Source organism: Perca flavescens, chromosome 13, assembly GCF_004354835.1.
Source record: "Perca flavescens isolate YP-PL-M2 chromosome 13, PFLA_1.0, whole genome shotgun sequence".
Taxonomy (NCBI): Eukaryota; Metazoa; Chordata; class Actinopteri; order Perciformes; family Percidae; genus Perca; species Perca flavescens.
The window spans coordinates 15,778,709-15,798,787 of NC_041343.1; the positions used below are offsets into that span (position 1 = coordinate 15,778,709).

The 20,079-nt window shown below is 39.8% G+C and overlaps 2 protein-coding genes across 2 annotated transcripts; both read right to left on the reverse strand.

Annotated features, from left to right (window-relative positions):
* Positions 1-1,650: 1,650 nt before the first annotated feature.
* On the reverse strand, positions 1,651-6,077 carry LOC114567316 (immunoglobulin superfamily member 11). The gene is made up of 6 exons (XM_028596379.1): positions 5,793-6,077; positions 5,357-5,423; positions 5,093-5,224; positions 3,216-3,371; positions 2,189-2,311; positions 1,651-2,087 (listed from the first exon to the last, which is right to left on the reverse strand). Exons 1-6 carry the CDS (start codon positions 5,961-5,963, stop codon positions 1,891-1,893), a joined length of 846 nt encoding a protein of 281 aa, XP_028452180.1. The 5' UTR covers positions 5,964-6,077; the 3' UTR covers positions 1,651-1,890.
* Positions 6,078-10,940: 4,863 nt separating this feature from the next.
* dlat (dihydrolipoamide S-acetyltransferase (E2 component of pyruvate dehydrogenase complex)) lies at positions 10,941-19,137 on the reverse strand. The gene is made up of 14 exons (XM_028594993.1): positions 18,698-19,137; positions 16,925-17,026; positions 16,719-16,843; positions 16,470-16,626; positions 15,612-15,738; positions 15,186-15,367; positions 14,914-15,049; positions 14,718-14,785; positions 14,080-14,193; positions 13,652-13,759; positions 13,405-13,523; positions 12,647-12,809; positions 12,349-12,485; positions 10,941-12,258 (listed from the first exon to the last, which is right to left on the reverse strand). Exons 1-14 carry the CDS (start codon positions 18,950-18,952, stop codon positions 12,129-12,131), a joined length of 1,923 nt encoding a protein of 640 aa, XP_028450794.1. The 5' UTR covers positions 18,953-19,137; the 3' UTR covers positions 10,941-12,128.
* Between the last annotated feature and the right edge of the window lie 942 nt (positions 19,138-20,079).

Sequence of the window (20,079 nt, forward strand, 5' to 3'; positions counted from 1 at the left end):
TTTTTGTTCAAAAGGAAGAAACTCGAAAGGGGGATAAAAGAATAAGTGTCACAGTAATGAGCCAGGTCGAGTACCGGGTCACACACAATCACTTTGACTGCAGTTCCCACCACACACACACCAAGTTTTTTTTTTTCTCCTTTTTAAATCATTTTAGCAGCCGTGATATTTCTGTCCGTCTCGGCTGTGAAGAAGCTGCGACAGGTGAAAAGTACGTTAGTATCCCTCTTAAAACAGGTTAGTAACTCCCTTGACTCAGGAAAAACAGATTTTTTGATCAGTACTGTTTTCTGTTTTTCTTTTCTCCCCAATCATCTTGTATCCAAAGCAACGCAGTATTTTTATTTTTTTGCTGGGAGTATGGAAAGCACAAGTTAACGGACAGACCTGGGGGTCAATAAAAAGGGATTTCTTAATCTCTGAAACTATGTACAGCATGTTTCGTATATAAATATATATTTAAAATATAAATCTATTTTATTATTATTGGATTTTGGGTTCTTTTACATTTAATACACCATGTTGAGGTTTAGGGGAGGGACTCTTGTGTTTACCCAAGGGGAGAGCTGAGTGGAGAGAGGCATTCTTCACATTGAAATGTGCAGTTTGGGAAAAATCAATTAATACTTCTTTTGCACAAAATGTATCATACACCATCCCACTTTGTTATTGTTTTAGTTGTTTTGGCAGGGGGGGGTCTTTTATTTAAGAACTTTTAAGTCGATGTTCAATGTTCTGTACAGTTTTTTTTTTTTTTATGTGATTTATCTTTTCCTCCTATTTAAATTAAAGGTTTTTGTGTCATCGTTTGCAAATCAACTGCTGTGTGTGATTTTTCTTTTTTATCCAGGGAATCTTAAGACTTTGCATTCATTTGTACTTCTTTTGAAACCATAACAATTATAATAACTTTGGTGATCTGTTGACTTTTTGTCTAGTGTGCCTCATCAGGTCTGAAGTAGTGCTTCAGTGCTGCATATTCCAAAACGGAAAGAACTATCTGGTTAAAAGCAAGAAAGTAGTGTTTAGCAAGCAATTAACCTTCTTAACTTCTCACTCAGTTTAGTTATCTGAAATATGCTGCCACTGATGCAGACATACAAACCTTTAAATAAGGAAAACGCAATTATGTGATGGCTGAAACTTATACTAAACCGTTTAATGTCACCTCTTCAGATATGTACTTTCTGCTGTTTCTTTTCTCTCTTCCAGAGAAAACACACCTGATGGGCTTCTTCAGTCTGTTCCTTCTTGACACGGAGCTCTTACTCTACACAGCATGTCAGGCTGATTCTGTCGGGCAGCAGCCGTCTGCTTCAGTTCACCAGCCTCCAGCTCCTCCCTGGTCTACGCACTAGTTTTCTCTCCAGTCTGTTAAGTGTGCTGCGACAACATTCAGGTCCATGCGGTACTTGGGATCAACATCCAGTACTAATTAATGTGCTGCCACACGAGTGTGCTTATACAAATAGGCATTTTCTTACAGATTTGATATGTTAATGCAACCATAGTGACCTACACCGTCTGCAGTTATGTTTGGACCGTGCTTGTCTTTTGGTTTATTTCTGGATAAATTATTAAGCCAGGGGATCTTGAGTTTTATCATGTAACTTTATTGGCCTCCTGATTCTGAGGGAATTTGGAAAAGCATGGAAGTATGCCGTACAACTGTAGATCATTCTTGTAACTAAAATACCACACCTATTGGAAACTTGGGCATTTATTTCAAAAGTTGATGCTGTACAGTAGTATGCAGGGAGCACTGGCTAGGCTGTAATCCATTCCAAAATCCATTATTTATATGAAACAGAGTCTTGGAAGTCTTTTGTTTGATACCGGGGTTGGAGCATGTCTTTATCTTTTTTTTAAATTCCTGTGGATGTTGAGAAATCAAACAAACGAGCGCTTCATCAGAGAAGGAGTATACCGTATCTCATTGTAACACTCCTCTTCTTTCCCTTCCCTCCACCCCCCGTCCTGTCCTGTGCGATGGAGCCACAGCACGAGCACCAGCAGCGCCAGTAACACCAAGCTCATGGACAAGGTGAGCAGCACACCCTGCAGCATGCCTGAAGAACTGTCTGGAGCTGCAGAGAAAGGCAAAACAGTCGTAGTAAAAGGAAAATCCTTCAGGTGGCTGCAGTGAAAAGAGGCCGAGAGGATTATGGGTGAACAAAGATGCACTTACTGGTGTAGATGGAGAGGTTTACGTAGCAGTTTGCTGTTCCCAGGAGGTTAGTGGCAGAGCAGCGATACAGGCCGGACGTCTGAGATGACACATTGACAATTTGGACGGAGCCTGAGAGATCTCCTGAGAGAGAGAGGAGGAGAGACGGTGACATTACTGGTGTTGAACTAATAAGAGGAGAAGATGAAACGTATGAGCTTAAAAGTGCGGTAGGTACGATTGCGAAGATCCAGGACTTAGCCAAAAAATTAGAACATTGACAACTTCTCAGTCTCCTAAGCCCCTCCCCCCACAAGGGAGAATGAATGTGTGTGCATGAGCAGTGATTGACACGCAGTTAGACACCCCCCTGGCCCTGATTGGTGCATCTGAACAGGGAGCTGTGGATTTTTGCAAATCGCACTACAGGCTGTAGGTGGTGCCAGAGGAGCCAGATTTTTTAATTTTTTATTACCTGCTTCATGTAGTTCTACTCGAACATAGGGTCAGTTTCAGCAAATATGACAGAAAGTTAGTTTTATAAGTCTTACCTAATGCACCTTTAATGGTGCAAATTACTTCCTACAAATCACATGCTTAAAGGAGCACTCCACTGATTTTACACAAAAAGTTTGGTTTACTCGTCGCTTAGCCTGTGAAAACAGTTGTATAATGTCTACTGTTGCTCTGGCGGGGCTTTGTCAAGTTTAATAAAATAAACCTGACAATGTCATAATGATGTCATCAGGGTTGCCTTTGTCTTGTAAGGGGGTGAATGACTTTGTATCAGTACTGAATATGCTTGTTGTAGTGTGTCATGTTGAGGCTTTATCACACTCCAATGGAGTAAAATTCAATTCAGATTAAATTCAAGTTGTCTTGTACATTATTTTATAAACAATTCCCTGACATGTTTTGCTATCTTTGAGATCTTCAGTAGCCTTTAAAAAAAAAAAAGGCTAAATAATGACCTTCACGCAAGATGATTATGATTCTGCCAAAGAGTCCTTTGTGTGTGTGTGTGTGTGTGTGTGTGTGTGGCACTGACCCTCCATGTTGATGGGAAGTGTGATTTCCTCTGGATTCACTTTATCCCAGCGGATCTCTGGAGTGGGGACGCCTTCCGCCACTGAGCAGGACAGCGTGACACTTCCACCCATATCGATATCTCCATCCCACTGGCACACGGGCAGTGAAGGCGGAGCTACAAAACGTAATCAAGAGATGAGTTTCTAAAAGGATGTAATGCAGTGGAACTTTTGCAAATAGATCAAAAAATTGCAGTATTTCAATGTTTATTTATTGATTATTGTTTATTGAAATTGTTAAGAGGATAACCCCTTGAGATGAAGCATCTTGTTTTCGAGGGGGTCCTCGAGACATAAGACAAGGACAATACAGCGCATGTACATTCACACTCGCTAGAGCTCTCCCCTCATCCCATCTCTGTCCCACCGTGAGTCTAACCTGAACTGAGATTGTTTTACCTTCGCAGTCGTTTTTTAGAGTTGTATTGTATCACTTAACTGTAAAATTAACAGAATAATATTTACCAATTGTTAACCAGATTAAGAGTCTCCAGACATGCTAGTGGCTCTGTTACACAGTAAACACAGCTTTGATTTTAATGCTAACATCCGCATGCTAGATTGCGCACAATGGGAATGCAGATTTAATGTTTACTATGTTCACAATCTAAGTGTAATGTTAGCATGTTAGTATGCTAACATTTGATAATTAGCACTAAAGTACAGCTGAGGTTGATGGAATGCCATTAGTTCTGCAGGTATTTAAACCAAAGCATTGGAAAGATTTTAATTTTGACCCGATGTTGCACACTAGACAAAAAGTCAACGGATCACCAAAGTTATAGTCTATATCCACGACGTTCCTCTTCCGGGATTGGTCCGTTGCCGGCGGAAATTCTGCCGGATGTCAATCTTTACAGCCGGATGTCCGTCACCTTCTGCTTTCTTTGTGTTAGAATTTTAAACTCCGGTTGATTTATGAGGACTATGGTTAACTGCGACTTAAGATCTCTGCAGGGTAATTCAAGACAGCTAGCTAGACTATCTGTCTAATCTGAGTTTTCTGTTACATGACTAAAACAACCTTTGAACGTATACATGTTCCACCAAAACAAGTTCCTTCCTGAGGCTATTTTGCAGAAGCACCGGGGCTCCATCCGGCACTTAGCGCCACCCAATACAACCCAGGGAATGGAATGGAAATTGATTTATTTGAAACAGGGACAATGCACAAATAAACATTAAGCTTGTTAAACAAGAGAATATGTCTTGGGCCAGGTTATAGCAACAATTGCTAATTTCCACCTGTAGTCCCTGGGCAGGTACAACAAATAAAAAAAAATAAAATAAATGACATGATGTGCATAGTAATTAAGAAAAGAATTTAGTAAAAACAGGGGTGCCATCAGCCCACTCATCTTTCTCCCCCCTCCCAGCACACATGCTGAAAGAGTTCAGCAGCAGCTTAGGCACATTAGAGTACATGCAACTCCAAATATTCATTCATACAAGGATACACACACACACACACACACACACACACACACACACACACACACACACAAATACAGTATCTTATAGATGTGAGCAAACTTGTTTACTCAACAACCAACTCTTTGTTAGGCATGAGAAGGTGTGAGGGCAATCCATTAAATGTTGAAGTATTTCAGGCTGGACAAGTGGTGGACTAAATTAACCATGACTGGAGCCATGCTGCTAGCATATGCTATATCTTAACCTGTTTGGCCCTTCTATTTGGCAGATATGCAAATCAGCCTTAAATAATAAATAGATACATCCCTAATTTACAATATATTCAATGATGATTGCTTCAAATGTGTAAGTGTCTTTGAACAGGCTTACTCTAGCTGAACTGGACAATACGTGACACACTTACCCAGAATACTAAGCTCCAGCTCTCCTATGCCGGGATCTGCCGTCTCTGGTGGATTATTGACCATGCAGCGGTAAATTCCAGCATCTGATACACGTGTGTCATTAAGGACAAGATCTGCACTCCAGGGAATACCTGCAGTTGGTTTACATTAAATAATTGGGTTTTTATCCTATAAAAATACACAGAATTATTTTTAAGAACTGTCCTTGAGAAGCAAATTCCAAAACATCCCAATTCAGATGAAAAGGGTTTCACTGGTCATACCTGTAAAACCCACCCTGCCAATGAGTGAGGGGTCTTCAATCACCTGTCCATGGTCGTACACAATCACCTGGAGGTGAGAGCAGCCATCAATAAGTAGTTTCAGACCATACAAATATGGAGAGGCTTGTTGTGTTGTATGATGTGGCTGTTTGCATCAGAATCACAATCAAGTTTCCTTTTGGAAAGATGTCATTACTTTTACCAAGAGCTCCTGCAGTGAAGTTGTAGTTGCAGAAGACAAACAACTTAAAATAAATAAATAAAATAAACGTTCTCACCAAACCTTGTTATTCACATTGCAGCAGATTCCGTTTTTTTAGGACGGTGTGTTTTACCAGCTAGGAGGTTATGATAAAATACCTGATATTGGCCATGCTTGAAATATTTGTAAGGCTAATGTGCATGCGTGCGTGCATGCGTGTGTTGGGATTCAGACCTGTATTGGTATTTCTGGACTGGAGAAGGGTGCCATGGTCCAGATAACGTTGAGTCTGGAGAGGGGGCTGGAGGTGAAGAAGGAGCAAGGCAGCACAACAACATCTCCTTGAACCACCTTTAGACTGGATTCCCTCATGGTTACCCTGAGTGCAACTGTGTCGATTAACATCGTGGGAAAGGACAAACAAAAATGAGTTACATAATACGAGAGACAGTTTATTGTAGGGATTATTTCTTTAATTCCATAATGTTTTATTCCGCTTTTAACTTCCCTAGTTTCTCTGTTGACGTGCAGACTGCACCGCTCCTCCTTCATTACTGAAATAATGAACCCCCCCCTCCTCTCTGTCATCCCCAGGCCTTTTGTGTGTGTGTGTGTGTGTGTGTGTGTGTGTGTGTGTATTCAGCGTGCATATTAGTTTGTTAATTACACTTGACAGCTTTGAGGGTGAGCCAACCCCGTCACAGACCGAGTGGAACAACAGTCCACTTCACTGCGATGTGTTCATGAACATACTGTCAATTCACAACATGTTGTCTCCATCACCAGTTTCTAAACAGCAGTCTGTATAGAGTCTTTCAAATCAAGACACTCAATATGACAAACATAGGCTTTATTTGATATAAGTCCGTATTAAATCGGGCCGATTTTCAGTAGCCTACACTAAATGCAAATGTAACCTTTAGTTAATTAGTTTGACGAAGCTCATCAGTCTAAAGCAAAGCCATTTTTGTACACAATTTTCCATTGCCAATTGAAAAAAAAGTAGGCCTACAATTAAATTGTTAATTTTTTTTTTTTATTACAACAGACACTTTTAGTATAGTATTTTTTTTATCTGCAACCTCAAACGTCAAACATATCTGTCCAAAAACTCCATGGTGTACAGCTAAGTCATATCGGTCTACTTTTAACTAGAAACTCTAAGTGTACTGTGGGTCTACACTGTCAATTATAAATGTTTGCGTCCCTGTATTTGCAACAGAATAACACATTTAACAAGTAAATTATTTTTTTGCTTTTTAACAAAGTTAAATCCATGTGAAGAATTTTAGACCAAAAGCAACTATTCTTGTAGCTTTGCAGATTCCTCAAACACTTTAAACTACCAACATTTTTCATCTTGTCTTCCTGAATTTGTGTCAGAGCTTACGACAGAACCCAGGCCTACTCACCATTCTCCAGAGCTGTAAAACACACACACAGGGTCCACAGCACCCATCTTGCAGAAGAGCCCATAGCTGAGAGGAGACACAGAGACAGGCAGTCCTCTCTCCCCCTGTGTACGAGCTGGTGGCCAAAATATCTAGGCATGCATAATTAATCTATTGTGCGGTCCAACCAACCCCACCCTCTGTTTTCACTCTCACTTTATTCTCTCGGTCTCATCACCTCACGTGTTTGTTCAGCCTGTTCTCATGACCTGTTCTCAACCATTCGTTTAAAAAGCTACAAAAAGTTCTTTGCTGTATTATTCATTAAATTTACGGCCGCTGCATAAGAACGTGGCTTGCAACAGAAGGTGGGTGGTCGAGGTGGACGGGTGGGCGTTTTAACATACAGGACTTTCAAGCCAGAGGAGTTCTCTTCCTGGGGAAAACTAAAGCCTTTCACCCTGGAAATGCTCTTAACTAGTCGTTTTGGTGCCTAATCTTAACTTTCGTCGCAGCAAAACACTCATATTTTGTGGACTAAATTTAACCGAAACGACCAGCAGCTCGCGGTGCTTTCTACCCGGCTCAATGTCACCTATTTTTGGGTAACTGAACCACCAACTACCGCTGATACAACGGAGGTCTGTAGCGGTTTAAACTAGCAACTGCCGCTCGGTGTAGCTCGTAGCCAGCCGGCCTCACGTAGCCAGCCGGCGGTCTCCTAATTTCGTTTGATATCATAGTTTTGGTTTGCATACATTTGATATCATACGGAACATTCATGAGAATACATTGGTTGATTTGTTACACTAAAGTTGTCAGATATAGGGCCTAAGGATTTTTTATTAGGTCCTATTAACGGCACACTTTTTTCAACATTTTTTTATGACTTTTTCTGACATACTATGACCTTTTTCAACATAGGCCTATGACTTTTTTGACATACTTTGACTTTTTTTTTGACATAGCCTACTATAGGCCTACTATGACTTTTTCAACAAACTATGACTTTTTTATGATTTTTTTGACACCCTTCTATGACTTTTTATGACGTTTTTCGACAAACTACACTATGACTTTGTTCGAATATTCTGACTTTTTATAACTTTTTTTCAACACACTGTGCTGTTACTTGTTCAGCCTGTTAGGGGACTGGTTAGATATTCTTAGGTTTGGAGTTTGATTCCCATGAGTGCTTATCTTTTGTGTCCAGAGGAGAGTCACACTATACTATGACTTTTTTTCGACACACTATAATATTACTTTTTTTATCACTTTTTTCAACATACCACCTATGACTATTTTCGACATACAGTACTGTGACTTCTTCATGACTTTTTTAAACATATAATACTATGACTTTTTTTCAACATGCTCTATATATGACTTTTTCATAGTTACACTCATTTGACTTATTGTATAGCTTAGCCTGTTAGAAGACTGGTTGAGGTGTATCAGGTTTGCAGTACTGTTTGATCCTTGTCAAGTGCTTATCTTTTTTTTTTTAAATCAGATATCCAGAGGAAAGTCACACTCTGCTATGACTTTTTTCAACACATTATACAACGACTTTTTTATGACTTTTTTCAACATATTTACTTGCTTTGCAGTTGTCTGTTAGAAGACTGGTTGGGGTGTCTTAGGTTGGGAGTTTGATTCCCATCAAGGGCTTATCTTTTTTAAGTCAGATGTCCAGAGGAACTCTGATTACTATGATACTATGATTATTTTATGACTTTTTTGACATTCTATTCTATGATTTTTCATGATTTTTTCAACATACTATACTATGACTTTTTATGTCTTTTTTTGACATAATACACATTGAACTGTTCTATATCACAGCCTGTTAGAAGATTAGTTAGGGTGTCTTAGGTTGGGAGTTTGATTTCCATCAAGTGCTTATCTTTTTTTAAGTAAGATGTCCAGAGGAAAGTCTATGACTATGACTTTTTTCGACATACTATACTATGACGTTTTTGTCTTTTTTCGACATACAATACTCTGACTTTTTTATGACTTTATTTGACATACTATGACTAATTTTGACATACCATACTATAACCTCAGTCTGTTAGAAGACAGATTGGGGTGGCTTAGGTTGGGACTTTGATTCCCATCAAGTTCTTATCTTTGTTTTGAGTTGGATGTACAGAGGAAAGTCAAACTATACTATGACTTTTTTGACATACTATTCCATGAATTTTTCATGATTTTTTTCGACATACTATACTATGACTTTTTTTCGACATACTATCCTATGACTTTTTTATCATACTATAGTATAGTATGTAGAAAAAAGTCATAGTATTTTATGTATGAAAAAGTTATGAAAAAGTCACAGTATGGTATGTTGAAAAAAGTCACGAACGGGGTGACCTCTAGCTCACCCAGTATTGTATTTTGTAAAAAGTCATAGTTTAGTGTTGAAAAAAATCAGAGTAGTGTAACTTTCCTCTGGAAATCTGACTTAAAAAAAATTAAGCACTTGATGGGAATCAAACTCCCAACCTAAGACACCCCAACCTGTCTTCTAACATACTGAGCTAAAGGACAGGTCATAGTATAATTTGTAAAAAAAAAAAAAAAAACATCATAAAAACGTTATATGTCAAATAAAGTTATGAATAAGTCATAGTATGGTTATAGTATGGTATGTTGAAAAAAGTCAAAGTATAGTATGTTGAAAAAAATCATGAAAAAGTCATAATAAAGTCAAAGTACAGTATGTTGAATAAAGTCATGAAAAAGTCATAGAATAGTATGTCAAAAAAGTCATAGTATAGTGTGATTTTGCTCTGGACATCAGACTCAAAAAATAGATAACTTGATGGGAATCAAATTCCCAACCTAATGCACCACAACCAGTCCAAACAACAGATGTCAATAACACTTTTTTACTTGACTTGAACCTTTTTTTTTTTTTTTTTTTTGATATTTCATTTCCCTTTGCACTTTTTCTGCTCAAACACTCAACTAATTTGGTTCGATAAATAGCATTAATGGACCACTGTTGCCAATAAGCCATGTATTGGTTCAATTTGTAGCTTGTGTCACCGAACCCTGTAGCGTCCCAAATCAGCTCTTTCATTCATGGAAAAAAAGCACTTATCTGTGCAGTGATTCAAGGCAGTTAAGGATCCAAGGTTGTCACTGGTGTGAGGCAATGTTCAAAGATTAGTTTTTGACACATCTGATGATAAGGACATTATGTAAGTTATGAGCTATAGGCTAAACAAAATGCCATCATGGTTGCTTTTTGATGGATTTGCATTAAATGTATTAGTTGCCCATGACCCACATAAGTCAATCTGCCTGCCAAGTCCTCCAATGATCATCCAAATATGTTCCAGTTTAGTTTAGCTTCTCCAGTCTCAGCCTAATGTCACATTGTTGAAATTCCAAATAGCCAGTTGACCTATAAAGCAAATTTAATGAGGCCCATATGGGAATATGAAGAAACTGTTAAACACAAATGAGCATTCTGATGACTTTGGGAGTTTCTTAATGACTGTACATAAATGGCTTATTGGCAACAGTGGTCCACTAATGCTATTTATCAAACCAAATTAGGTTTATCAGTGTTTTTATCAGTGTTTTTTGCCCCCAACGGTGCCTACCAGGCAGCGCTGCCTGGAAGGCGCCGTTAGGAGGCACTGGTTAGTAAGGTTACGGTTAGGTGCCTTGAAGGAAGCGGTTGCAGCGCTGCCTGAAAGGAGCAGTTGGGGCCAAAAAACCACCATCAAGCGTTAAAAAAGGGTTCTTGAGGTGAAAGCATGTGACCTTATATTATATCACCTCAATGACATCTGTTGTTTGGACTCTTGTCATTTTTTATCTTTCCCTTCTTTAAATTAAATACAAAGAAATGTTAAATACTGGGGCAGCCTGAGCACATTTTCAGGTGCTGTGGATTTGGTATTGCGTGTGGGACTGCATGAATCAGCATGAGAGCGGACAAAGATATTGGAAAAATATACAAACAAGGAGGTTGACTGCAGGCTTAGATCTTTACTTTATCCATTTGGTATGCAGCATTAATCAAAAAGGGGTGAGCAGGTCAGTAGTTTCTTGGACTACTAGTTAAATATATATTTTTTTTTTTTTTTTACAAATTTCCAAAATATTTCAGGATTATTTTGTGATCAGTTTTTATTCCTAACTGCTTTAATTTGGGCTCTTATAAAAACCCAAACCAAAGAGCATATGGCACAAGATTGACTTGAATTTATTCAAATACCAAATAACATCCAGGACCAGCTTTGTGCATTTCAGCAGTGAAATAAAGAATATTTCAAAAGGTAAGAGTTATACTTAGAGACTAGAAAATAAAACATCCCCACCAAAGAGAGATAATTGACAAAACCGTTCTGTACTTCTTTTAAGAGTGTTTGTTACCACAGGTATTAAATTATATGATGAGGCCTCTTTACAGCTCAGTTGTTTCAACCAAACAGCTCCCCACTATATACACACACAGCACTGGGTTTATCCCACAGTGAAGATTATACACACAGAAGAATCAATCCACGGAAAACACACTAACATTTCAATGTTGTGTGTGTCCACTAAACAGAAACACGTGTGTGTGTGTGTGTGTGTGCGTGTGGATCTTGACTCTGTGAAGACTTGACTCTCAAAGTTAACTTACATTTAGCTCCATCCTCCAAATTCACAACCCCTTACTCAAAAGACTGGAACCAACAGATAACTGCACTTCCCATTGTCTTTATCGCATTCACACAAAAATCACAGATTAAAGTGTGTAGAAATACACACACACACACACACACACACACACCTACGTCTCTGGATAAATATGTTCTCTGGTTGGACATGTAACATTTCCCTTTGTAAAACATTATCAATGTTTTAGTGACATATGGCCGGCCTCTATTCTAAGATAAATTGTACCTAATTCTGGTCTCTCATGAGACGGGGCCTCAATAAATAGAGTATGAGTGAGAGAAGAGCGAGAGGAAAGGAGAGAAAGAGACAGGAGGGACAGCAGGACAGACAGGTAAGCGGAGTGAGTTCTGCCTCTTCCCCTTCAGGGTAACTGGGAGTGACCTGTTGGCAGGCTGGCCAATCACAGGAGGATTCAGACTGGTTTAGACCAATCGGATCACTTCAGTGAGAGGCCTCTGCCTGTTGCTGCGGTTTAGGCAGTACAGTCCAATCACAACAGCATGGTGACGGGTTTCTCCAGGAACTTGCGGAACTCTGCCAGCCACTGCGCGCCGACCGCTCCGTCCACCACTCTGTGGTCGCAGCTCAGCGTCACCGACATCATGCTGGCCACGTCGAACCTGCAATACCCAAATTGACGCTGCATCAGATTCAAATTTAGAAATGCAGTAAGTCCAACTTGTCATTAGTATTGTAGTCATGACACTGACCCTTTTTCATTATCAGCAGGCATCAGCCGTTTCTCTGAGCCCCCGACGGCGAGGATACAGGCCTGAGGGGGGTTGATTATCGCGGAGAAGTTCTTGATGCCAAACATCCCCAAATTAGAGATTGTGAATGTACCTCCCTGGAGCAAAAGAAATAAATAAAACACATAGAATAAGAACGTTTCAATTTGCTGGTTCACTAGATAAATAAAATCTGCATAAAACTAATCATCCTACATGCCAAACTCCTGAAATTGAAAATAAAATACTTGTACAAACAGAATCGGATTACGTGTTGTACCTGAAACTCGTGTGGCTGCAGTTTGCCTTCTCTGGCTTTGGCAGCGAGAGCCGACACATCGGAGCTGATGGCAACCAGTCCTTTGGTGTGGGCGTTAAACACTATAGGCGTGATGAGACCGTTGGCTGTGCTCACAGCTACACTCAGGTCTACTACATGATTCCTGGAAACATTGAATTAAGTCATGATGACAGCACAGAAATTTGGTAAATTTGTTTCTAAACTGAGAGAAGAGTTGAACAAATATTAGTGCTTTGAGTGCCCCCTACTGGCACAATAGTGCAGCTACACTTTAAGAGACCAATATCGAAGAACAAGGTCAGTGTTATTATTCCAATCTAACAATGCTGCCGTTTTTCTTTTGTACCCCCTCTTATGTTGGTCTTTTTTTTTTTTTTTTTTAAATGAGTGTACTGTGAAACAATCATACTGTGCTTGTACACTTAAGTCACTTGAACAGTGATGCATTCATTCGTCTGGATGTTACAATGGATTTGAGTGACAGAATTTAAATTTAAGAATTTAAGATTTTTGTCAAACAAAATGTGAAGAAATAATTCAACCGCGACAGGTTGACTGGGTTTGAAAACTTTGGTTTATGAAGATGGATTGTTGGCAAGTTAAACTTTGTGTACTATATGACCAGGTCACATCTGCAAGCCAAAGATTAGTAGGTCTAAAAACCAAGAGAACATATTTCCCGTTGACTGTATATTTCGCATGTGTTTGGATATGCCAGTTTATGTGTTTTTACTCACTGGCGGATGACCGTGTCCATCCAGGAGGAGTTGCACTCGGGGACCTTGAGGCAGGACAGAGCGCTGGCTTTGATGATGAAGTCATTCACACTAAGCTTGATATTCTGGGCTTTCACCTCCTGCAGAGACGAGACGAGGTTGTTCAAGAGACACAGGAAATAATTATTATTTTATTCTTAGTTCAGGGGGAAAAAATAATTCCCTGTCTGTCATTCTGTTACACGTCGGTTCACAAGCACAAACTCACAGCGTTGAGTTCTTTCCGAAGCTCGAGCACTTGGTCCATGTTGACATCTACAGAAAGATAATAGTGGGGGATCGTTTGCTTGGACTGCATCAACCTCTGAGCGATGACCTGCAGGAGAGACGCATATATGCACTTCAGCTTTGATCCATAATTCATCATGGACAGGAATAAGATGTGGTAGCTGAGCCTGTGTTGATATCTGTCTTCAGGGCAAAATGTGGAAGCACGGGTCAGAGATAACAGAGCTACACTGTGAAAGCCCCTCAGGATGTTTGCCTCACAGCACTCAATAACACCAGCACCAAACCCTGCATAGAAGGAGCGTGTCATGTATTACACTGGACCGCTATCAGAGGCGTCTGAGCAGGATAGGAAGTCCTCATCGAACACACTGGACCACCAAAAGCCAGGAGTGTGTTGGCTCTCACCTTGCGGATGTTGCTGATAGGGATGTCTGTGAAGGTCCCAGCTGGTGCAGCAGGAGCTGCAGCGGGAGCAGCACGAGCTGCAGCGGGAGCGGGAGCGGGAGCAGCCGCTACGGCCTGCCAAAGGAAATGATTTAATTTGCATTTAAAAACGAATTACAAACAAACCTTGAGGCACATATAGTATGACACCAACATTTTGAGAGTTCAAAAGTAAGCTAAAAATTATATTTGTGATTACTTTGCCAGCGTGGATGATTTGAAGACCAAAACTGTTTAGCTTATTGTAACGTAATAACAACATCTGGAGGCCAAATAAAACATTTTGATGGGTCTGAAATAATAATTTCACACAGCTCAAGGTCTTTAAATTGCTCATTTTGTTTAAACAACAGTCCAAACTCCGAAAGAATTTAATAACATAAAAACGAAGGAAAAAAACAGCAAATTCTTGTATGTTCGAAGCTAGAAACATTTAGACTTCATGAATGACATAATTATTAATCAATTAAACAAAATAGTTTCAGCACTACATTCTTATATTAAAACACATCATATGAAAAATCAATTATGGAAATTGAAGTTGTTACATATGAATAAGTCATTATTACACGTGCAGAAAAAGTGTGAGCGTCACTTACAGGTGCAGCCTTTGGTGGAACAAAGCTGTCAATGTCTTTCCTGGTGATGCGCCCATCAGGACCAGAGCCTGAATAGAAAATAGCACAATGTACAGTACATAAACTATTTTACCATTGTTTTCTCTAGCTCTGTACTTAAATTATTCATTTTCTACCAATGTAGATCTTAACGACTCCCTGCATCTTGGTTACTTACCGCTGACCTGTGCCAGGTCGATTCCTTTCTCAGCAGCGAGTTTCTTGGCAAGTGGGCTGGCAAACACACGACCTTTCCTGGGTGCTGCTGGGGCAGCGGCAGCATGACTGGGTGTTGCAGCAGCTGGAGCTGCAGCCTGGAACATAAACACAAACACTCATAAATCACATTCACACCTGTACCAGCAATCTTAAACTGAATAGAGGCCAAATTCAGGAAGTTTTCGTGAGTACAATGTAACTTTGAAAGTAAAAGCGGTATGTGTGTCTCACTGGTGCTGGTGCTAGAGGTGGTGTGGAAACCTCTGCCACCCCAATCTCCGCATAATTCTTGAAGGCAGCAATGTCACTCTCTTTCTCTACAATGATGCAGAGCGGCATTCCCAGGGGAACATCCCGAGTTCCCTCTGGCACCATGATTTTGGCTAAATATCCCTCCTCCTGCACCTCAAAGCCTGCACACAAACACATGAGAGGGACATGTTGGGCAAGGTGAGCTTTTCCTGTCAGGCTGTAATTCAGGATACAAGACAGTTGTGACAAGGATAGCTTCTGATATGGGACACCTGCATCACACATGGCATGATAATTTAAAAAAACAGGAATTTACCAGATGTTAAAAAAAACTGTAATGCTCGGTCGTGCACTGCACAGTGCAAATATGTGTAAATATGAGGTGTTTTGTCAGTTTTTGTTTACCGATGGTCGCCTTGTCAGTCTCGATCTCAGCCAGCAGATCTCCTTCACTCAGCTTCTCTCCCACCTTCTTCTCCCAGCGCTGCACTGTTCCCATTGTCATGGTGGGAGAGAGGGCAGGAAGTGTGATCTGTAACACACACAAACGTGATAACAGAAGAAATGATGTAACTGTGACATCCTCGGTTCGAGTCTGGATGGGGACATTTGATTGAGCAGTGTCTAACAAATTAAAGCTTCTCCCTAGCTTCTTATAATGGTCTTTTTCATTAAATGATGAAACCACCTCTCCTACCCAAATGTAATACTGACTTCAACTAATAACAATTTGTTTTAATTCTCATTAAGGGCCAACCTACTTTCGGAATTTTTCCACAAGCTAACACCTAATACCAACATTTAAAAGTTAGCTTCAGAGACACACAAATCATTTTTCAATTCAAAACCTCATACTCTAATAAATGCACAGAAGATCACAAATTATGCTTAAGGTTTTGGTTTCACTCATCAAACGTAAAGCCACTATTTCTGTATACATTTTGTATGTGACTAGAAAATAATCATACTATTCTGATGGCATACATTTTAGTTTATTGAAAAACAAAATTGGTGCCGTCTATGTGTTGCTTTCAGCCTGTTCATCTCAGTACTCTATACATAGTTGTTTTAAATTTTAGGATTTGCCACAGATGAAAAAGTTTCACCATATAACTCCATTCTGCTGCCCTGCTCTAACATGCAGTAGACACACAATGATCCTAACATTCAGACCATTACTGAACAACCCTGATAAAACTTACAGTACACTGTGACATAATCTACACTACTCTACACCCAACTGTAATTTGTTTATGTAAGAACCTTCATGTGTGTTGGGTAAGAGCTTCCCGGGGCTGCAGGAGGAGCAGCAGCAGGAGGAGGAGGAGGAGGAGGAGCGGAGGCAACAGGTGAAGGACCAGCACCAGCTGCTTGAAGTGACTCCAACGTTACGTCCTTAAAGGCTGGGATGAGGTCAGGGCTGCAGGGGGAAATATAAACACAAATATAAGACATATAATTACAAAAAGCATAACCACATCTACACAGAAACAGAACAGGACAGAAACTGACCTGTCAACTGTGATGCAGATTACAGATCCGATAGTGACATCTCTGGTCCCTTCAGGAACCAGGATCTTTGCCAGATAGCACTCCTCCATCATCTCAAAACCTACAGTGGCCTTGTCAGTTTCCACCTACAACAATAGAAACATTTTAAAAAGTGTATAGTGACGAATTTCGTACAAGAATATGGGAACACACACACAGCTCCTAACCTCAGCTATAAGTTCGCCCTCCCTGATTTTTTCGCCCTCCTTCTTCTCCCAGCGAGCGATCGTTCCGGTCTGCATGGTGGGTGACAGTGCAGGAAGCTCCACCTGATAAAACACAAAACAAATTCCAGGAGTTCAAGAATTAAGGAGTGATGAGGACGTACCTATTTCACCTGGTGGCTAATGAAATATCAAAGAAAAAGACATTTAATTCAACAATTCAAAGAATACACTGGGGCTTCATGATAAGGAATTGCAAATACTGGCAAATGTCAGGTGTTGTAACCTTAGTTGCTACATCATCTTGCTCAATAAATGACCCTCATACCACTTTTCACCGCATTTCACCACATCTGTGATGTTTTGCGGTAGCTTTCAAGGTCATGTAACATCCGATAGTAGATATACACAAGTGCTACCAATACAGAGACAGATACACACATAGAGGGGTTCCCAAACATCAAATCACAATTTGTTTTAATTTTTCCAGCAATCTTATTAATAATGTGTGCATTGCGTTGTGGGACAATGGCGTACATCAACAGCAAACTGCAAAAACAACAGCAAAAATCACGTTTATTTTATAGACAAATACAGACTTTAATAAAATACTTACTTTGTGACCATATTACATACTCAAAACCCGCTTAGAATTATTATGCAGTATGGAAATGACCCAACAAAGCACTCAACAAGTCTCTCATAGAAATAACATCTGGATGGGCGAATCAAATCTCACAATATTCTTGACCAATAACATCAATCAACAATTTATGCTTTCACAAAATATTTTCATAATGAGATTTTAGATAAATAATCATTAATAATGTGGATATAATGACTAAGTGGGTAAAGGCAACTTATAGAAAAGCTTGAACAGCCAACAGAAAATGACATCACTTTACTGTGATGCAGCCTTTAAAACCAGGAAAAGACAACGCTTACCATATTTCCATATTACGATATCCAAAATCTAAAACGATACCTAGTCTTATATTACAATATTGATATAATATCGAAACATTGCCCAGCCCTAATCTGCAACATGATTGATATATATAAAATATGGGGTAAAAACAAATGCATTTTGTCAAATGTAGAGTCCTAAAATTACTACATGAACATCAAAGTTGCAGCATCATTTCTATTCACTGAGAGCAGTTCAGTTTAAGCATGTTCTGTTTACATGCATGCTGGTGTGCTACAGATTGCAATTAGAATTAAAGTCAAATCTGGATTTCTGTCAGGTGTGGTGAACCGGAGTCTGAAATACATTCAAGTGTTTTTTTTGCAATATACCTTTCTGTTTTGGACTGGGTCCCCCACTGGTGCCTATTCACACAGGAATAAAACAGCTCTGGTGCACCAAAGGCATTGAATAACGTATAGATGTGATATAATTGAAACTGAATCTATTTAATTCATATAAAACTGATTTAAGGCTAGATGTAATATCTCAAATGTCAATGTACCAACTTCTAATGGTTCACCTAATGACATTAAATTAATATTTTAGTATGTGTTGTTGTTGAAAATTTCTGAATTAGGAGTAGCTAACCCCTTGAGATGTAGCATCTGGTTTTCGTTAACGTTAGCTATTTGCAGAATTGACTTAACAGTTTAAAGCCCATGCAACGGCTGTATTTAACAGCCATGAGTGACAAAGTGTGCTTGGTACATCACAGCGCTATCTAATGCTAACTGGGGAGGTCATGCTAGCTCTTAACCGTGAACATTGGTGCTATAGCAACCGGACAACTGGTCAGGTAACGTTACCTTCTGGTGCGGCGGCAGGCTGTAGTAACGCTTGCTCTGACAGCTGCCTGTCAGATGGGGTAACCGCAGCAGAGTTCCCCTGTGGCTGAAGCCGGAGCCCAAACACACGGTCCGGGACCCCGCTCCGCAGTGAAGCCGCCTCAGTGAACCGGCTCCGGGCACGGAGCGGGAGTTGAGCGTAGCAGGCCCGGTCGGGAGGGCACGGGGACAGCGGAGCCCGGCGGACGGCCTGAGCCGCAGGATTAGACGAAGCATTTCGCAGCAGTTAAAACGCTACACAGATGTGTTAAATAATGTATGTATCTTACACCGGCATCAGATATATGCTGGCACCGGGTGTCTCTGTGCCTCGAGAACCTTATCCTCACTTTCTAATGACCTCCTCCAGTCCAAAACACAACGCTTTACGGCTCCCCGCCTAGTCCTGCCGTAGCTTCAAAAGAGGTGTCGTAAACGATGTCCATTCAAATTTAAATCACTGAATACCAAATAAGCACCACCTCTCTGAAAAACAACTAAAAACCTAATCAAATAAAAGTTTTATGAAATAAAAAGGAATAAGACATTATACCAAAGCCTGGTGGTTTAAACTAGAAACTCTATTCAAGAGCTGTAGAAACCACACGGTGGCGGTGAATCGCAAGTACAGTGACAGTACACATTGTACTGTATGCAGCCTCTATGTCCAGTGACATGAAATAAACACATTTTTAAAAGGCAGCAGAGAATATTTCACCAAAGTGTAGATGAAAATGTGGATGCATGTGCATTTTTAATGATATGAATAAAGTGCTGAAATGTCTATTGCCATTTATCAGTAAAAGCCAACTCTCCCAACCAACATACAAACTGGAACTTCTTTTCAAAAACAAAATATCTGTCTTCAAGAAATGTCATTTTTATTTTTAACAGACAGTATCCATATTTTATAAAATATTTCAGTAAACAAAACAGTTGCTAAATAACAATCTCACCAGTAAATTGTACATTTTAAAGTACAGGCAGTTATGGCATTCAAACGGTTCTTATTTAAAAACAGACTGATGCATATTTCAGTTGGCTTATTAGTTAATAGGCAAACACATTTATCCTAAATGGGAAGATAAAAGCAGAGTGAAGTTAAACATGACAACAAAGGTCTATCCTGATCTCACTCACTCACTCACTCACTCACTCACTCACTCACTCACTCACTCACACACACACACACACACACACACACACACACACACACACACACACACACACACACACACACACACACACACACACACACGAGCATTCTCACCTCACAGGAAGCTCTCTTTAAACAGACAAGAGTCATAAACGTCACACATTTTAAGGATATAGTGAAAATATTTTTTACACAAATGTACAAAGCA

Coding starts and splice junctions, on each gene's coding strand:
- LOC114567316 (XM_028596379.1), bottom strand. CDS start 5,963: ATGTTAATCGACACAGTTGCACTCAGGGTAACCATGAGGGAATCCAGT. Junction 5,225..5,356: donor TGGCAGGGTGGGTTTTACAG/GTATGACCAGTG, acceptor AACCAACTGCAG/GTATTCCCTGGAGTGCAGAT. Junction 3,372..5,092: donor GCTGGAGCTTAGTATTCTGG/GTAAGTGTGTCA, acceptor TACGTTTTGTAG/CTCCGCCTTCACTGCCCGTG.
- dlat (XM_028594993.1), bottom strand. CDS start 18,952: ATGCTTCGTCTAATCCTGCGGCTCAGGCCGTCCGCCGGGCTCCGCTGT. Junction 13,524..13,651: donor TTCGGAAAGAACTCAACGCT/GTGAGTTTGTGC, acceptor TCGTCTCTGCAG/GAGGTGAAAGCCCAGAATAT. Junction 12,810..13,404: donor ATGGACACGGTCATCCGCCA/GTGAGTAAAAAC, acceptor CAATGTTTCCAG/GAATCATGTAGTAGACCTGA.